At 43.7% G+C, this 18,654-nt stretch overlaps 1 protein-coding gene across 1 annotated transcript in view; it reads left to right on the forward strand.

Annotated features, from left to right (window-relative positions):
- Window positions 1-7,389: 7,389 nt before the first annotated feature.
- Window positions 7,390-18,654, forward strand: part of WDR49 (WD repeat domain 49) — a 129,627-nt gene continuing 118,362 nt past the window's right edge. The window contains exon 1 of the mRNA XM_063131924.1: window positions 7,390-7,592. Within this exon, the coding sequence (XP_062987994.1) occupies window positions 7,390-7,592 (203 nt within the window). The remainder of the gene's footprint in view (window positions 7,593-18,654) is intronic.

The raw sequence follows: 18,654 nt of genomic DNA on the forward strand, positions 1-18,654 counted from the left end.
CGCCTCTCTGTTTCTCGCCTAACAGAGCTACAACTTTATAGATTATAGAACTCCAACTAATAGATTAGCCATGTCCTAGAAGCCTTGAGCAAATGGGGCCATACCTCATGCCTTTCAGGCATAATTAGAAATATCAGACAGTATACATACCACAACAATTTCAATGAATATAATTCATGCCAAATGTAAGGTGTGCCTCATTTGGTCAGTTATCTGATTCAATGGGAGCTGTATTTCCCCACCCCCTTTTTCTTTTCTTTTTCTTTTTACATGCCACACTTCAGTAATAAAATTCATTTAAAAAACAGCAAAGATAGCTGTGCCGGTCCATGAAAAAATAATTGTTCTAAAATCCATAGTTGGACAATATCTTTATTATTTATTTATTACATTTTTATACTGCCCATCAGCTGAAGCTCTCTGGGCAGTGCACAATTAAAAACCATAAAATACCATAAGTATAAATTTAATATGTTAAAAGTTTAAAAGGCAATATAAAACCAGCTACATTAAAGACCTGGGAAAGCCTGTGTAAAAAGGTATGTCTTCAGGAGACGTTTAAAAGGTATTATGCTTTCCACATCCCGCACCACTCAAGGGATGGTTCTCCAGAGGTGCCGCCATGGAGAAGGACTAATTCTGTACCAAACCCTCCCCCTTACTTTGGTGAAATTCCTCCCGTCCTATGAAAGAGGCATTGCTTTTTTCTGCTTTTTTCACAGGGAGGTGGAAAATTTTGAAGAATTTTCTCACTGCAGAAGGGATCCACTTACTTTTTAACTGTGGGAGATGGTAGGGGATTCTTCTTTCTTTTTTTACTTTAAAAAAGCCCCACATGCTATCGCAGCAATGCAGGATTCCTAGCAGAGAGGTTTTTAGCTCGCAATGCTTCCTCAAATGCCCAAGAGACCGTGTGACATCGCACAGCTTTTGAGCGTTCAGTTGCTGTTGCTCGGCTGAACGCCTCTAGGCTAAGAGCCCTGTGCTAATGTGAGCAAGAACGGAGCTTTTAGAGGGGTCTTGGGTTCCTTTGTCCCTGCATTCTGTGGTTAACCCTTTACTTTGGGATATACTGTGGCTTAGTAGAAAAGTACAAGGCGTTGTCTACAGAACATCCCAGGTTCAATTCCTGGAGCCACCAGTAAAAGGATTAGATAGCAAGTCATAGAAAAGACCTTTGCCTGAGTCCCCGGAAAGGGGCTACCACCAAAATAGACAATGCTGAAATAGACAAACAAATAGTCTCTCCTAGTATAAGGCAGCTTCATACATTTCTATGTACAGAACAGAAGGAAACTTTATGGCAGTCTTTCCCAACCTGGTGCCATCTGGATGTGTAGGACTGCAACTCCCATAATCCTCAGCCAATATGGCCATTAGCTCTGCTGGCTGAGAATTATGGGAGTTGCAGTCACAACACATCCGGTGAGTGCTAGGCAGCTTTTTATGATAAGTCTAACTTTTTAATTTTTTCCCCTGAAATTGATTGGATTATTGGTTTCACGGGGACGTAATTGGCTCTCTGTGTAAAGCTTTGACTTGTATTTTTGTTTTGTGAACATCTACAAAGCCTTGGATTACTCTCAGCAGCAGGAAAGAAATTGATCACAACTCTAGACTTCAGAAAACGGATTAGCCTTTAAAGGTAGCTTTTAGGCAGGGGTTACTGTGATGAAGGGATCCTATGATTTAGCATAATTTGGGGTATCTGATGTGTTTAAACTGATGTGATCCTGTTTAATTCAGAACACAGGCATTTGAGGCGACTTAGCTTTGCATCCTTCTTATGTGTCCAACTTCTAAGGACAACCTTTTAACAGTTAGACTTTTGTGTGAGCATCTTTGCTTCCAAAGGTGTTAGAGCAGTGCGACTGTGGAATCAGTTACCTAGGGAGGTTGTGGGCTCTCCTACACTAGAGGCCTTCAAGAGGCAACCTAGTAGAGGCAACCTTGCAAAATCTGTAATCCACCAGCAATGTATTTGTATTGTGAAGCCTAAGCCACAGATGATCTAAGAAGCTAGCAAGCTTAAGTTTGAATTGCTTTAACAGGGGGGAATGTTAGCAGAACCACCTGCTGGTTCTCAAATTTCAGAATCTTATTCTACGCATGCTTACTCAGAGGTAAATCCTAGTGACTTCAATGTCTGCAAAGGATTGCATCCCACAGCTCATGTTTGCTCAGAAGTAAGTCCCACTGTGATCAGTGCACCTTATTCCCAGTTCAATGTGCACAAGATTACAGCCACAGGCTACAATAAACCACTTACCTGGTAGTAAGTCCCACTGAACTCAGTGGGGCATGCTTCTGAGCAGACATGTATAGGATTGCACTGTGTGAAGCAAGAGGTGGTTATGTAACTCAAGAGAGAGGGGGGTTGAGCAGGGGGTTGCACCCACTTGGATTAACCAGCTTTCTCAAACTGATCCTCCCTTAAGATTGAGGAGAGACATGATCGCACTCTTCAAATACTTGAACGGTTGCCACACAGGGGAGGACCAGGATCTCTTCTTGATCATCCCAGAGTGCAGGACATGGAATAATGGGCTCAAGTTGGCTGGACATCAGGAAAAACTTCCTGACTGTTAGATGGAACCAATGACCTAGGGAGGTTGTGGGCTCTCCCACACTAGAGGCATTCAAAAGGCAGCTGGACAACCACCTGTCAGGGATGCTTTAAGGTGAATTCCTGCATTGAACAGGGGGTTAGACTCAATGGCCTTATAGGCCCCTTCCAACTCTACTATTCTATGATTCTATGATCTCCACTCTGAACCAAGCAAATATGTATTTCTGGATTCTATCTTTCACCTTTTGAATGAAAGGCCAGTGAAGAAGGGTCTCACAATGCTTGCTGTTGATCAACCCTTACATATTTCTAAGAGCAGTCAACCAATCAGTTAAAGAGGAAACCAGTAGAATTTACTGATTTCTCCTGGGTTTCATTGAATGCCTATTTTCATATTTTTGGGTTATAAATTGTGTGCAAAGGATGTGGTTAAGTCTGGTTGGTAGATTAATCCAGATTATGTCAATGCAGTTATTCAGTATTGAAAATCTATGGGCAGAGAAGGGATGGCAAGTAGAAGTCTATTCTAGTTTATAGTTGTAACAACATTTGGGGAAGAACACCAACTCTTCTTCAAACCTTAAGTTTCATTCCAGGTCTTTAGGGCAAAAATCTTCAACATTATCAGACTCATGATTCACCTTCCATCCCCATCTGTAACACAGTTTAATTTATTTTCTTTAAAATAATCTGGATTTGGGGGGATTTAATATATTTTGTTAAGTGCTACACTTGCAGTTTCATTGCAATTCCATTCTTAATATCCATGCTGAGCTCGGTTGCACTTGCTGTGAAGCATAGTCATTTGGGGGGCTAGATGGTCTTAGTTGGAAAAGGGAAATGTAAACCAAGAGTACTTGAATTTAAAAAGAAAAAGAAAAAAGAAACAAAAAACTGGCTGGAAATTCCTATTCTTCCACTTGCAGCCCAAGTCCGATGTGTTTAGATGAGTGCTGGGTGTGTTGAAACTCAGTGATGGGTGGGATCTTTGGCAATGACATTACAAGGCTTGGGGAGTTCCTACAGTTGCAAATAGAAGAAAATCTCTATCCAGCATCCGGGGCTCTGCATGTACAGCCACAGTCCGATTGTCTTCCATCAGACCAATTAGGAGAAATGGAAGGATGGATTGATACAGTCCTCTAATATCTGCCCATCCCCTGATACCCCACTATTTTCCAGCAAGGACAAGGAGGCGCCACGAGCAGTGGAGACACTCTTTTGTCTTTCTAGCACCTCCTATTTCCCTCTTTGCTTGTCCGTACATGGACAAACCAAGATCGGAACTAATCTCTGGATAATCCAGTGGTTAGGATAACTGGGTTTCTTTAATGCAGGGGTGGGGTGGGAGCCTCTGGCCCAGAAGCTAAATCCCAGGCTCCTGGGCTCCCTCTAGAATGCCCCAGGTCGATATGTCTTCTGACTGTCAATTGTTTGGTGGTTTTCCAGATTTTCCAGGTTTTTTCCTTATGCTAAAAAGTTGAAATATGTTTATTTATTTAATTGATTTATATACTGCCGAATATACTTACAAATATCGCTAAGCAGTTCACAAAATACATAATATACATCAAAATACAACTAAATACATAAAAATTGCAAAAACATCAATATAAATCATTAATAAAAAAACAGTAAAATCAATTGAAACAACACTGTTAAAACAACAAGCAAACAGCAATTAAAACAACAATTAAAACAACAAGCAAACAGACTGGGAAGCACATTCCCTCAGAGAAGGCCTGGATAAAGAAATGGGTCTTTAATTTGTGCCTAAAGCACCTCCTGAATACCAGTGTGTGTGTGTTTGGGAGATAATTCCATAAATTGGGTGCCACCACAAAGAAGGCTAGGCTCCTGGCTGCTGTGAGATAGCAGTCTGCAGGTCATGGTACAACCAGCAATGATCACACAGGTCTGTATTGGGGGAGGTGATCTACCAGGGCTATATCTAACACTGCTGCTGTATAGCGGTATTGAAGTACACTGATATCTGTTGGGGGCACAGGCCACATTTTGTATACTTCTTTCATAGTGTTATTTCCTGCTTTTTATTCCTCATTCATGATGCTTTGACACAAGGTGTAGATCTGGCCAAGATGTTCAGGGCTTTATATGCTAACACATGACCTTGGACTTGGCTCAGTAGCGAACAGCCTGTGCTAAGCCTCTCTCAAAGCTTAGCTATGCGACAGGGTCTTGCTATTTACTGTTTTACTCTGTACAGCACCATGTACACTGGTGGTGCTATATAAATAAATAAATAATAATAATAATAATAATAATAATAATAATAATAATAATAATAATAATAAAAGCTTTCAGCTACAATATGCTGGTATTTCTGTGTCTTTGTCCCACCCTTTTGCCTTTAGTCTTACCCCTTTGCCTTTGCTCCCCCCCTCTGGAATTCCCCCCCCCCCGAGTTTCTCCAAGTTGGCCCTTGGGCTGAAAGAAGTTTTCGACTTCTTTCAGCCCAAAGGATGTGACTGAGTCAACCCCAAAGGAGGCAAACTCCTGGGAAATCTTCAAAGCAGTGGTGCACTGTGGTCTTATTTTGTAGTGGCAGTCAGGGCCGTCCCGAGACATTTCATTGCCAGAGGCAAAGGATAGAATGGCTCTCCATTCCCATTCCAGATATAGAAGCCAGCTAGAGTGATAGTTAAATCCTTGTCTGAAGGATAGTGTCCTTTGCCATACTTGAGCACTAAAAACTAAACTACAGGGTGCATAACAGAGGCTCTGATACCCCCCCACAGCTCTGTCATTTAACACCACACTGCTGGCCACCCACTGCCACCCCCAGCATCTGCCGCCTGAGGTAGGGCCGGCCCTGGTGGTAGTGCTTCTTTAGATGCAGCATTTCTTCACTTACTTCAAAACATGGTATGCCAGCCCTGCTGTGTTTGGGCTCCCTGTATGTCAGCATCTGCAGGTCTGTCCCAAAGAGCTGCCTTGAGTGCATCACTGCTTGGAAGGATAAACATTCACAGGGATTTGAGGTCATTACGTTCCCCACTGGCCAGCACTGGGCATGGCTAGACAAGGATGCCAATCTTATGATTTTATGATCGCGAGATCGTCACCCTCATCTAGATGCAGTGTGCAACATCCCAGGGAGAAGAGGACGTCATGGCCGCCATTTTGTTTTGTTTTTTGAATCCAAGAAGAGCTCAGGAGCACTCCTGCGAAAAATGTAAGTGTGTGTTGTTGTCGTTTTTAAAAAACCCTCCTGCTCCCCCCTGCTCTGTGCCCAGGTGCTGGCTCCTCACGGTTACTCTCAAGGAGCCGGGACAAAACCGTGATGGCAGGTCACACGTTCCATGGTCTTGAGATCATCCTGAGACCATGGAAAAATTGGAACTAAACTGTAGGGTGATATCCCGGGCCAAAGGGGGGGATCGTCCCTCCCTGCTCCCGGGATCCCCTGTGTGTCATGTGGACACACAGGGATGATCCTGTGGTGATCACTGGGATATTGCCCCATTTAGCCATGCTTTGTTCTGTCTGCTTTGTTCTGAGAGAGAGCAAAATCCGGTGGGAAGTGCAACACACTCCTGGCTGTTTATTCCACTGCCTGAGCACTTAGACTAAAAATGTTTGCACTGCTGCCAGGTTCCTGCTCACTGGGGTTTAGATGTCCTCTAAACACTATGCAGATCAAAAGCTCGTGGGAGTGCACATGTGCACCCATGTGAAATGCAAGCTCCTCCCCTTTTGTTGTGCTGAACAGCTTTCAAGTCTTAAGGAATATTGGGTGTGCACATCTAAGTCAATATAGCAAAATTTTAAGATAAAAGAAACGAATATTTCACACAAAGTTTAAAGCATTGATTAGTCCAACTGTAGATTATACATATCTGGAACATCTGTTTTCTAACACAAAAAGGCTGTATAGTCTTATATTTGTACAGAACAGAGGCATTCTCATGTGTACAGCCTTTTTGATTTGGAACTCAGCTGGACAGCTAATCTATGTTTGAAACTTCGTGCAAATTGTTATATTAACATTTTGCCATACATATTTTTATACACATAATTTCCCTTAAACCTCTTTTGTTTTGTCGTTTGTTAAGGATAGAAGCTTTTTACTCATCTCTACTTTTAAAACTTTACATCTAATTGGGGAGATTGCTATGGTCTCCCTTTCCTGGCTTGCTTGAAAAGATTCTCGCTAAAGAGAGCTAAGCACGTTTTTTTAAAAAAAATTCAGACGCTGCCTGGAAGAGGGAGGAAATGAGTGTTGTGTAAGGTTGCTAAGAAACACTTGCAAGCTCAAAGACAAGGGAATTCTCTTACTCGAAACAGTCCCGTGAAATACCCATGGTGTCAACTTTGGACTCTAGAGAAAGGAGTGCTGTAGCTAATCAAGTGTGTTTAGAAAAGACAATGGAATTTTAATCAAAATGAATAGTACATTAGTAGCAACAAGGTAAGCAAAATTGATTTTCTATGGGTGAATAGGATCTATTACATTTCCAGGAACAAACTATAAATTTTTATAAATTTGCTTGCTTCTCTTTACTTACCTTCAGCGAAAGCTACTTAGATTTTCCATTTTACAGATGGTATTACAGAGTGAATGTCTAACTTGTAAGAAATAAAAATGAAAACATTGCAATTGGAGCCTGTGATTAGTTCTCTTGTTTTCCATTTCAACCCACTTTGACCTTCCAGAGATTTTACCCCGTCACTTGGGCTACCTGGTGCACCAAGAATGGTTTTGGGAAAAATAAATCCTGGAAGGACCTAAAAGCCGAGCAATGAACCCACTTTGGAGATGTATTGATTTACATTAAAAGTCATTAAGCATGAGCAACATGTCTCCTGAGCCAAGAAAAGCCACAGACGCTCCAGGGAGCCAACCTCTGAACAGGGCTGAAGATCCAGGGATAGCAAAAAGTCTTGAAAACAGGCTGACGAGTCATGATTTCATGAAAATGCAAGCGCTTTTTAAGGTGAGTGCGTTTTCCTATGAACCGGAAGGCTTCCGGGTTGCTTATGAAGGATCACCTCCCAGATGGTAAGGAGGATGCAGGTAGGAAGCCAATGCCATGAACTGTACAGCTACAGCTAACTTATGTATTTTTATATAGTATTTTGCTTCTCACAGAGAATGCTGGAATTCAGTTAGTGGGTTTGCTATACTTACATTACAACACTGGTCTGCAATGTTGGTCTAAGAACATAAGAAGAGCCATGATGGATCAGACTGAGGGTCCATCTAGTCCAGCACTCTGTTCACACAGTGGCCAACCAACTGTCAACCAGGGACCAACAAAGCACGACATGGTGCAAAGGCACCCTCCCACCCATGTTCCCCAACAACTAGTGTATACAAGCTTACTGCCTCAGATACTGGAGGTTGCACTTAACCATCAGGACTAGTAGCCAAATAGCCTTCTCCTTGGTCAGTTGAGATGCATCTATGCAACAAGCCATGGGTTGTTGGGTTTAGAAAGCACCCCAACCATGCATTGCACCAGGTTCGGACAACATGATAACCTGTATCTCGGGTAATTATTTATTTATTAATTTATTTATTACATTTCTATACTGCCCAATAGCCGGAGCTCTCTGGGCGGTTCACAAAAATTAAAAACATTCAAAGTAAAAAACAACAGTATAAAACCATAATATAAAATACAATATAAAAGCTCAAGCAGATAAAAACAGCAGCAATGCAAAATTACAAATTCAAAACACCAAGTTAAAATTTACTTATAGACTGTTAAAATTCTGGGAGAATAAAAAGGCCTTCACCTGGCGTCTAAAAGCATATAATGTAGGTGCCAAGCGAACCTCCTTAGGGAGCTCATTCCACAGCCGGGGTGCCACAGCAGAGAAGGCCCACCATTAGACACATGGTGAGTAAGTGAGTGGCATGCATGGGGCAGGGGAAGAAGCCACAGTGACTTCCTTCCCCCACTGTTCGTGCGAACCTGGTCAATGCCTTCAGTTGGCCCCTATTTGGGATGGAAGAAAAACATGGAGTAATGAGATGGACTCAAGAAAGCCTGTCATATTTTGAGAAAAGTTGAGAGAGAAATTGCAATGAACACATACATACGTGTCTTGGATGATGGGCAACAGCTGGCAGAGGCTGTTTCTTCTTGGCAGGTGTTAGCCCAGGTGGAGGCCCATGTCTTTTTAAAGTGGAGAAGAAGCTGGCAGATAGTCTGAAAAGAAAAAGACAACGGTCTTCTATTATCTAAGTACCTGGAGCTCAACGGCTGCACCTATGTAAATAAATGGCAGATTTCAGTTGTATCTTGTACACAGACACAACATGAAAATGGCATCCATCTATTTTAAAGATGGAAAAGCCAAAAGAGCGGAACGGCTTGGAACAAATATTCCAAGTGTGCCTCTGAGCTAACACTGTAGCGTATCACAAAATGGCAGGTACTTAAAGTGCAAAAGTCACCGTCAAAACCGTGGAGCTGGTCCATCTGCCCTGAATGTTAGCCCCAAAGGCCCACCGGTGCTATTTGTTTTAAAAGCAGAAACTGCCCTCAGAGGAAACTTTTACGGCCCGTGGAATTAAAAAGCAGCAATGTCGTTATGTTGCAGTCGCTCAGTAATGGGCCTCTGAGCAGTCCAAGTGCAAGTGAGAGGATTTGTGTTTGTTTGTTTCTGGCTTTACGCTCTTATCTGGCAACCAGATAAGAGGGTAAAATAACCTGTAAAGACTCTGGTTTGATGACACCCTACTGCCAAGAAACACTTTCTGCTCTGGGACGAGTTTATCAACAGCTCCTAATTTCCTGTTTTCTCTGTGTACTTCCTGATCCTGCCTTTGACATGTGAAGTGAGCAAGTGAACAGTTTCGTGTCCCCCAAAAGACTTAAGCTTTTGAAACAAGAGCACGGATGAGTTTCTCATTAACAGAAAAACCAAACCAAACAATGACCTAGGGATTAAGGAGCGAAACATTCACAACCGCAGCAAACCAGTCAATGGCGCCGCTGCAGTAATTTTAATATTGCAATGCAGCAAACTGTGCAAAGATGCCAGGAAGAAAGCAGTAATGTTTGAGACAAAGTTTACAATTCGTGGGCATGGGACTGTGATGTTGTTCGGCTCGTAATGCTTAGATGTTTTACGAATCGAGCATCTCTGTGAAGTTCTTCTCTGGCTTGGAATTTAAAGTGGGATGGTGCACATGTGTAACCAATGAGTTTTCAATCTATATATCTATATCATCTATATAGTGTATATCTCTGTCTATCTATCTATCTATCTATGGCCAGGTTCCGACTGATAAAACCTCTGAAAGCCTCTCTATAGGTAAAAAAAGAAGAGAGAATCATAGAATCGTAGAGTTGGAAGGGGTCTACATCCAGTCCAACTCCCTGATCAATGCAGGAATCCACCCTAAAGAATCCCTGACAGATGGCTGTCTAGCTGCACCTTGAAGGCCTCTAGTGTGGGAGAGCCCACAACCTCCCTAGGTAACTGGTTCCATTGTCGTACTGCTCTAACAGTCAGGAAGTTTTCTGTCCAGCCGGAATCTGGCTTCCTGTAACTTGAGTCCATTATTCCGTGTTCTGCACTCTGGGAGGATCGAGAAGAGATCCTGGCCCTCCTCTGTGTGACAACCTTTCAAGTATTTGAAGAGTGCTATCATGTCTCCACTCGATCTTCTCTTCTCCAGGCTAAACATGCCCAGTTCTTTCAGTCTCTCCTCATAGGGCTTTGTTTCCAGACCCCTGATCATCCTCGTTGCCCTTCTTTATTAAACCTCAGATTCAGAAGGCAGTACAATGGAACCCTTTGAATGCATGTCTTTCAAATAATGAAAACAATAAAAGGTCTTGTAGCACAGGTGTGGAGAAATGTTTTGGGTCTGGGGCCCAGATTCCCCATCCCTGGTATTGTCGTACTGTTCTAACAGTCAGGAAGTTTTTCCTGATGTCCAGCTGGAATCTGGCTTCCTGTAACTTGAGCCCATTATTCCGTGTCCTGCACTCTGGGATGATCCAGAAGAGATCCTGGCCCTCCTCTGTGTGACAACCTCAAGTATTTGAAGAGTGCTATCATGTCTCCCCTCAATCTTCTCTTCTTCATACTAAACATGGCCAGTTCTTACTAATCAGCTTTAATGGGCTTTTGTCTACCAATACCTCCCCTACCCTGTATTTTTTAAAAAAGGACATTTTTGAGGAGTGATTCAAAACTCACTGGCTACACATATGCATCATCTCACTTTAAATTCCGAGTTGGAGAAGAACTTCACAGGGCTGCTTCACAGGTGGCAGAAGGAGGAAGCTAGTAGATGCTCAAGAGCAGAGAAGAAAGCAGCACAACAGTACAGAGGGTGAAAAGAACATAGGGAGATGCCTTATGCTGAGTCAGCCAATTGGTCTATCTAGACCAGCATTGTCAACACTGAATGGCAGCAGCCCTCCAGGGTTTCAGGAACTCTGAATTTGTCCAGCCTTTGCAGCAAACTTTCTTGGGCTGGCCCTGGTGGTCTACACCAGGACACTGAGGACACTGATATGTCTATTATTATTATTATTAATAATAATAATAATAATAATAATTTTATATAGCACCATCAATATTCATGGTGATGTACAGAGTAAAATAAAACAGAATACAAAACACCCTGCCATATGGCTTACATTCTAAAATCATAATAACAAACAAACAGGGAGGGGAAAGGCCAACCAGCATGGGGGACAATAAACTAATAATAAAAACTAGTATCGTCACACTACGGAGTATAAGCTTTTGAGAAAAGAAACATTTTCAAGTAAGGTTTAAAAACTGAGATCGACATCGCGGTTCACAGATGCACTGGAAGAGGATTCCAGGCATAGGTGGCAGTGACCGAAAATGGGCGAAGACAAGCAAGAGAAGTAGAAACTCTTGGGTGAGTAAGAGACATAGTATGAGAGCGAAGGTTGCGAGCAGGACAGTAAGGTGAAATAAGAGACGAGAGATAGGGAGGAGCCAGACCATGACAACTTTTTTTTAGTGTTCAGGACAAGAGTTAAAGCTGCAAGAGCTATACTAGAGTGACCATATCCAAAACAGGGCAGGGCTCCTGCATCTTTAACTGTTGGGATGAAAGGGGAATTTCAGCAGGTGCTGCATGCATACAAATGACACCTGCTGAAATTCCCTTTTCTATACAGCAGTTAAAGATACAGGAGCCGTGTCCTCCTTTCCATGTGGTCACCCTAGCTCTACCGCTTCCTTATAGTCTTAAGGACTCAGCCAGATGCTTCACCTCAAGGTATGAAACGCGAATGAATAATTGACTCGAGCGTATCCGTGTCCGTTTCGCCATACTGTGTGATACAGGCGTTCCTTGCAGTGCGGTAGGCATAACCCGTCGCTCTCGCAACCGGCCCCGACGGACCAGAGTTCACATGCGGGGAGGAAACGCAGCGCGTCCCCTGACCCGGCCTTGCCTGCCTCTGGCGTGAGAGAGGGAGCTCAGGCAAGAGCCGAACAGGCCGAGCTTTTGAACTCTAATTACTGCAGCATGTCAGGCCTGTGGTTTAAATTGGGCCTAATTGAGGTGACGGCGATTGCAATTGCTTCCTTTCAACGTGTCACCCTTCCCATCCTCCTCTGCAAGCGGATTGTCTAATGGCAGCTGGCAGGATCCATATATAGCCGGCTGCAGCTCAGCGGGAAACGACAGGAACGTGGCTTGCATCTTTGGTGGGCGTCGCAACCCCCTGACAAGGAAGGGTTGAGGCGTGTCGAACCCTTTGACTCCGAGCGTCCTCTTTTTCTCGTTTTCTTCAAGCAGCACTGTCAGTCGCAGTTTTCGTAAAGAGAGGATCTGCAGCAAGGAAAGGGGAGAGGTCATGTTTCTGAGCTTTCGCAGAGCAAGCAAACAGTCACTTCCTTGCTGACAGATCAGTTTCAGATCACCTGTATGGTAGATTCAAACGTTCTTGGATCTTTAATTTTTGTACACCACCCAGAGACAGTTGGCTGTGGGGTGGTATAGAAATATAAGATGATGATAATAATGATAATAATAATAATAATAATAATAATAATAATAATAATAGCCAACTTTTCCCAGGGGAAAACTACAGTGGATGCTGGTGAACCCGATGTCCATGGGGCAGTGAATCTGCTCTGGGTTTTAGTCAAAACCGCACCTTGGATAGCTTCTTTAGAGTTCTGATTGGTTCTGGTTCTGAATGAAACCTGGTGCAGATTCACCACCCCACTGATATAGGAGCCACCAACCTCCACTGGGAAAGAATTGGTGGAGGGTGGAGAGGAGGGGTTGCTAGGGCAACAATGTTTAGGGTGACCATATGAAAAGGAGGATGGGGCTCCTATATTTTTAATAGTTATCGTGAAAGGGGAATTTCAGCAGGTGACATTTGTATGCATGCAGCCCCTGGTGAAATTCCATCGTCATCACAATAGTTAAAGCTGCAGGAGCCCTGCCCTCTTTTGTTGAGTGACCAGATACAGAAGAGGCCAGGGCTCATGCAGCTTTAACTGTTGTGATGAAGAGGGAATTTCACCAGGTGCTGCATGCATACAAATGTCACCTGCTGAAATTCCCCTTTCACGATAACTATTAAAGATATAGGAGCCCCATCCTCCTTTTCATATGGTCACCCTAGAAAATAATTAAAAACCTTTGATCTGCCAGTGAGTACAAAAAGCTGCTTATTCTGGAGCACTGTTGACATTGGGAACTAGGGATGCCAGCTTGCGTTTTCTGCCCGTGTTCCTGTGCATTTCACAATGGTACCAGCAAGCAGAAAATGGAAGCTTTCCCATTGAAGCAACAGTTAAAACCTCCAATCCGCCAGTGGTTACAGAAAGCTGCTTATTCCCTTTGAAATAATGGGAGAAAAGCTTCAGGTGCCAAATTTCTGCATGCAACGCTTACAAAGAGCCTTTGCACAGAACAATGCTGGCAACCCATGTATGCATGGAAAGTTGTAGCCTGACATCTCTTTTGTATGTATTTTGATAAATTCAGAACACTGTATTTATCAAAATACATTTCTTTCATTGTTTGTTTACTTTGTTAATATTTACAAATCTTTTGAATTTCCTCTCAAACGTCCCACTCCCCATATCAACTGGGATGGAGAATCCAGTTGCATGTTGTGTTTGCCAGGGCTGGTGACAAAGGTAGGCATGGTTGGGCCCCTGCTGAGGGTCCACTCTGCCTGGAGTTGCTCCTCCACTTCTCCATGGCAACCTACCTGTTCACCTGCCTCTCGCTCTGGCCCAGGCAATGGTGGTGTTGAAGGAAGAAGGAGCACTAGATGCCACTGCCTACTTGCTTGCTGGCTCTCATTGGCTACCACTTGTTGCCAAGACAACAAGTGGTAGCCAATGGAGCCTGTTGGCTTTGATTTCAGTGGGGCTCTGAATCATCATCATCATCATCATCATCATCTTATTTATATAGCACCATCGAATCTATTGTCAGTCAGAACTAGTTTCAAAACCTTGGAGAGCTCCTTTAGAGTTCTGTCTGACACCCACAGTGGATCCACAGCCCCACTGAAATCAGAGCCACCAGGCTCCACTTTGGTAGCCATGATGAGAAAGAGGAAGAAGCGTGATAGCATCTGGTGGCAATGGTGTTGAGGAAATAGGCTCCGGGAAGGAGGGGGCCCATTGAGCTGTGTCTTGCCTGAGGGCCTTCAGAAACCCGAAACTGGCACTGAGTCTACCCACAGCATCTACATCACTCCAGTGCTATTCCATCTGGACCGGCTTCCAGTTCATTTCCAAGCCCAATTCAAAGTGTCGGCTCTCACTTTTAAAGCCCTAAATGCTTAGGGTTGGGTTACCCAAAGGCATGTTTCCTGCTGCTTTAGCTTCACTGTCCACCTGGATTCTCAAGGAGTGGGGGGTGGGGGAGGTTCTGCTCTGTGCCCCTCAGTGTTGATGGAACATGTGTAAAGTACCTTCTTCATTGTGGTGCCGCAAACCGTGGAATCCCTTGCTCCAGGAGGTCAGGTTGGACTGGGACAAAAGAGATCCTAGGCCCCACTTGGCCATGGAAGCCCCACTTGGGCCAGTCACTAACTCTCAGCCCAACCTACCTCACAGGGTTGTTGTGAGGATAAATTGAGAGGAGGAGAACCATGTAAGCCATCTTGGGTTCCTTGGAAGTGGAAAAAAGGCAGGATATAAGTGCAAAAATGAAATAAAATAAAACAGCCATTATTTTAAATATCTGTCAAGCAGCTATATCCTCCTCCTCCACCACCACCACCTTCTTCTTCTTATTTCATTTTTACTCTACAGCAGGCACAGGGCCCCCAATCCGGATGCTAAAAGCCCTCCCTCTTCTCACATACTAGGGTCCTGATTGGGAGTGTGCTAAAAGAGTAAAACTGGAAAAAGAAGTACTAGACACAGATTTGGAGTAATGTCAATTTTGGCCCTGAGACTGAAACACCTCACAGATAGGACTTCTGCCATGCCCTCTACTAGCAACATCTCACCCCATCCCCACCCCACTTCAAATACCTAGCGTGTAGAAGAGTTCTCCCAAACTTGAAAGCTACCTCACAGTTTTGACGCTATTCCTGCCTGCCTGTTGTCGCGGTAAAAGCAGTTTCAGATGTCCTTCCCATGCTCTGCATTTGTATGACCGCATGTTGCTTATTCCATCAAGGGCCTTATTGGGACAACTGTGAAGTCCCAGCATGGATGCATCTTAAGAAGGATCATTCTCAGGCAGTCGAATTCTATGACTTCTGAGTGTGATAGACAGTCCCATTGGCAGAAAAAAAGCCCCCACTGTTTAGATGTGGGTGGATGCAGAAGTAGCTCATTTCTTGGTGACAGCAGCTGCCAGCAAGGAGGTCAGAGAGCAGCAGGCTCCCTCAGAAGATCTGATTTACTGTGGTGGCTGTGCAATCCTCTTAAAAAACAAACACCTGAAGGTGTCTTCTGTCCTAAAAATCACTCAAGCCATGGAAATTGCATTTCTGTCAACCAGTGTTGATACCTTTCTTTCTCCCTGTCTGAGGATCTCGAGCGTTCAACCGTTTTGCAAAGTGGCCCAGGAGCCTAGCATGACACTACAGGGCTCTCTCTGTGAAACAAATGCTATGGGGCACCACCACGAAACACCTTCCAGTAGGATTTGTGCCTGGTGCCATGTTGGGATAAATACGTCTTTGCTATGTGGCACATTGTGGACTCGGACGTAACATTTTCAATGCTGACAGGACAATCCCATATACGTAAGTCTACTCAAAAGTAAACCCCAATGGATTCCGTGGCACTTACTCCCAGATTGTAGGATTTCAGCCTGAGCCTCTGACCCTGACATCTGTTGAACTCAGCATGATCTCGAAAGAAATTTCATGTTGAGATCCATCCTAAAGATTTCACAAATGGAATCCCAGCACCAATCAACACATTATTCAAACTGGTATACTGAGGTGGACCTCCACGTCATGGAGAGAGCTAGCTCTTAATTTTTTCCTCTCTGTTGTGCTTGTTGACTACATTGAAGGGGAAGGGTTTAAAAATGTCTCCCACCTCGTTGTACCATCTTCCTACTGGGTAGATCAGCCTTCTCCAACCTGTTGCCTGCCAGATGTGTTGCACTACAACTCCCATAATTCCCAGGCATCTTGGCTGCCAGTAGGAGAGTGTTTTTTTTTTTAACAGGGATCCTTCATCATACCTCACCAAAGTGCAAACAAATGGTTTAAATGCATGATCCTTCCCTGGGGCACGCTGATTCATTTTACATGGATTCTTTTTTTTAAAAAAAATAATAATAATAATCACAGGGAGAAGCTGCTCTATATTAGCTCTGAGATTAGTGTTGCATTTGCATGTAAATGTCTAATAGAATGACCCAAGGTAGAAAGAGTGGAATACTGAGTATTTCCTGCTAAAAGTAAGTTATTGTTAAATGAAGCGGTTATCCTTGAATGTTTCTGTATGCAATAACCTCTTTGAGTTAAAGCTGCAGGAGCCCTGCCCTCTTGACCAGATACAAAATGGGTGCAGCTTTAACAGTTGTGATGAAGAGGGAATTTCACCAGGTGCTGCATGCATACAAATGGCACCTGCTGAAATTCCCTTTTCTATACAACGGTTAAGGATACAGGAGCCCTGTCCTCCTTTCCATATGGTCACCCTATTTTAATGGACCAGCCTTGTAGAACACCTTACTTCCTGAAGTTGATCCTCCTTGCCCTGATGTTTAATTCTGGCATCTGCCACTCCCTCCTCCTCCCTCCCCAGAAGATCTTTCATTCCTGCAGATGGAGCTATTTCTGTTTGGCTTTGAGCCAACTCATTAATTCACATCTGGACAGATTGCTCTCTTCGCCATTTTGCTGGTGTTTCTCCTGGAACCTTGCTAACTCCCCCACCACTTCATCCACTTATTCATTGGAGTCTGAGTCTGTTCCCAGACCTTCTCGAGATGCTGCTCCAGAAGTGCTGGGCCCAATCCTTACAGATAAATGCCTCCTCTGGAAGCACCCCCAATGTCTCTTAGCAATACATCATATCCAAGTAGGGTGGCCATCTGTCCTACCTTAAAGAGGTCAGTCTTCTATTTGAAAGGTTGTCAATCAATCACCCTCTATTTGGAGGCATTTTCTATTTGAAAGACTGTCTGGTCCAAATCTGGTCTAAAAATTGGGGAAGGGGGTAGATAATAAAGGAGAGGAGGGCCATGAGGTTGCCCATCAACATTGATTATCCAAATGACTTACTTTAAACTGATTCCTAGCTCTTTGTTAAGCAAATACAGGGGCATGAACAACAGAATAGTCAATTTAGTAGCAAATGGTTAAGCACAGTTTTACCAGGCACATAGAGATTTTTCCAAAGTGATGTCTGAGGCATAACTAAAGTCAAAAGCCAGGAGATCAAGCAAGCAAAAATGCAGTCCGAAAGCAGATACAGGTTGAAGTCTAGGGGGTCAGTAGCATGGACGTCCAAACACACACCAAGGTCAGGGAGAAAAAAAAGATACCGAGAGAAGATCAGACATCGTTTCCTGTCAAGTTATAAGTGAGAGCTGATATAGCTAAAGCTACCAGAGTCCCATCCAGCTGCATCACATTATAGGCCTTGCTCCTGAGGATACCGTTCCTCCTGCAGAATGTTCTTTCATAGCTGAGCACTTCTTCTTAAAGAATCCCTACTATCTTACTTCTTGGAGTGATGATGCTCTCAGGGGCTAGGTGGCCGCTTGGCATCTCTCCGCCTTTGAAGCTGAGCAGATATGAAGGTATCTGCCCTGAAGAGCCAAGACATTCATGGGTAGGGCCAGGGGCCTCTGGGCTACCTGTTCCCTGGGAACATCTAGTTCTGAAGGTGCCAGCTCTTCTTCTGAGGAGGAATCCCCCAGGACAGTCATGACACAGGAAACCACATTGGAGGCCATAGAAATCTGTAGGGTAGCTATAGTAAAAATACCCAAGAATTAATTAACTGCAACACTGACCATTTTGGTAAGTTGCAGAAGAGGTTACACTATTCCCAAAATAAATGACCACCCAGAGCTTAGCAGGAGATGCAGACAGTGGCAAATAGGCCCAGTGTCAGTATCTGGATCTGTATGTGCATTCTGGGGCCCACTGGGGCTGTTTGCTGCAGCACCCTGTGTACATAGCTACAGATGCTTATTCTATTCTTTTTACTTTAAATCCTTTTCTACAACAAAGTAAACAAAGGCAGCAGAAGCAGACTCCACCTGATGCCTGTAGTCAAGATGACACTATGATTTAAGAGAGTTTAAAATGTGAACAATGTTAAGGTTTTGTCTTGTCTTTAACATGACCAGCATCTTCTTTAAATTAAACCTCAGTCTAGAATATCTCTGTGAGCAGAAAAACCCCTGATTGGGCTCAGTTGAATAATGGAGGCTGCAGTGCTTGAAAAAAGCATGAATGATTCTTTCGAATCTGTCAAGCAAGAGGCTTCAAACAGGTGGACAGTACAAATCATAAAAAAGAAGCTTTTTGAGTAACTCAAAGATGTGGAGCTTGAAATTTCAAAGGCACTGATAACAAAGTAAGGGAAATCTGCCAGGTCTCTATATTTCAAATTCCTTCTGATGTTTGGAGGACCTCGGGCCTGCAAGG

This window comes from Elgaria multicarinata, chromosome 8, assembly GCF_023053635.1.
Source record: "Elgaria multicarinata webbii isolate HBS135686 ecotype San Diego chromosome 8, rElgMul1.1.pri, whole genome shotgun sequence".
Classification (NCBI taxonomy): Eukaryota; Metazoa; Chordata; class Lepidosauria; order Squamata; family Anguidae; genus Elgaria; species Elgaria multicarinata.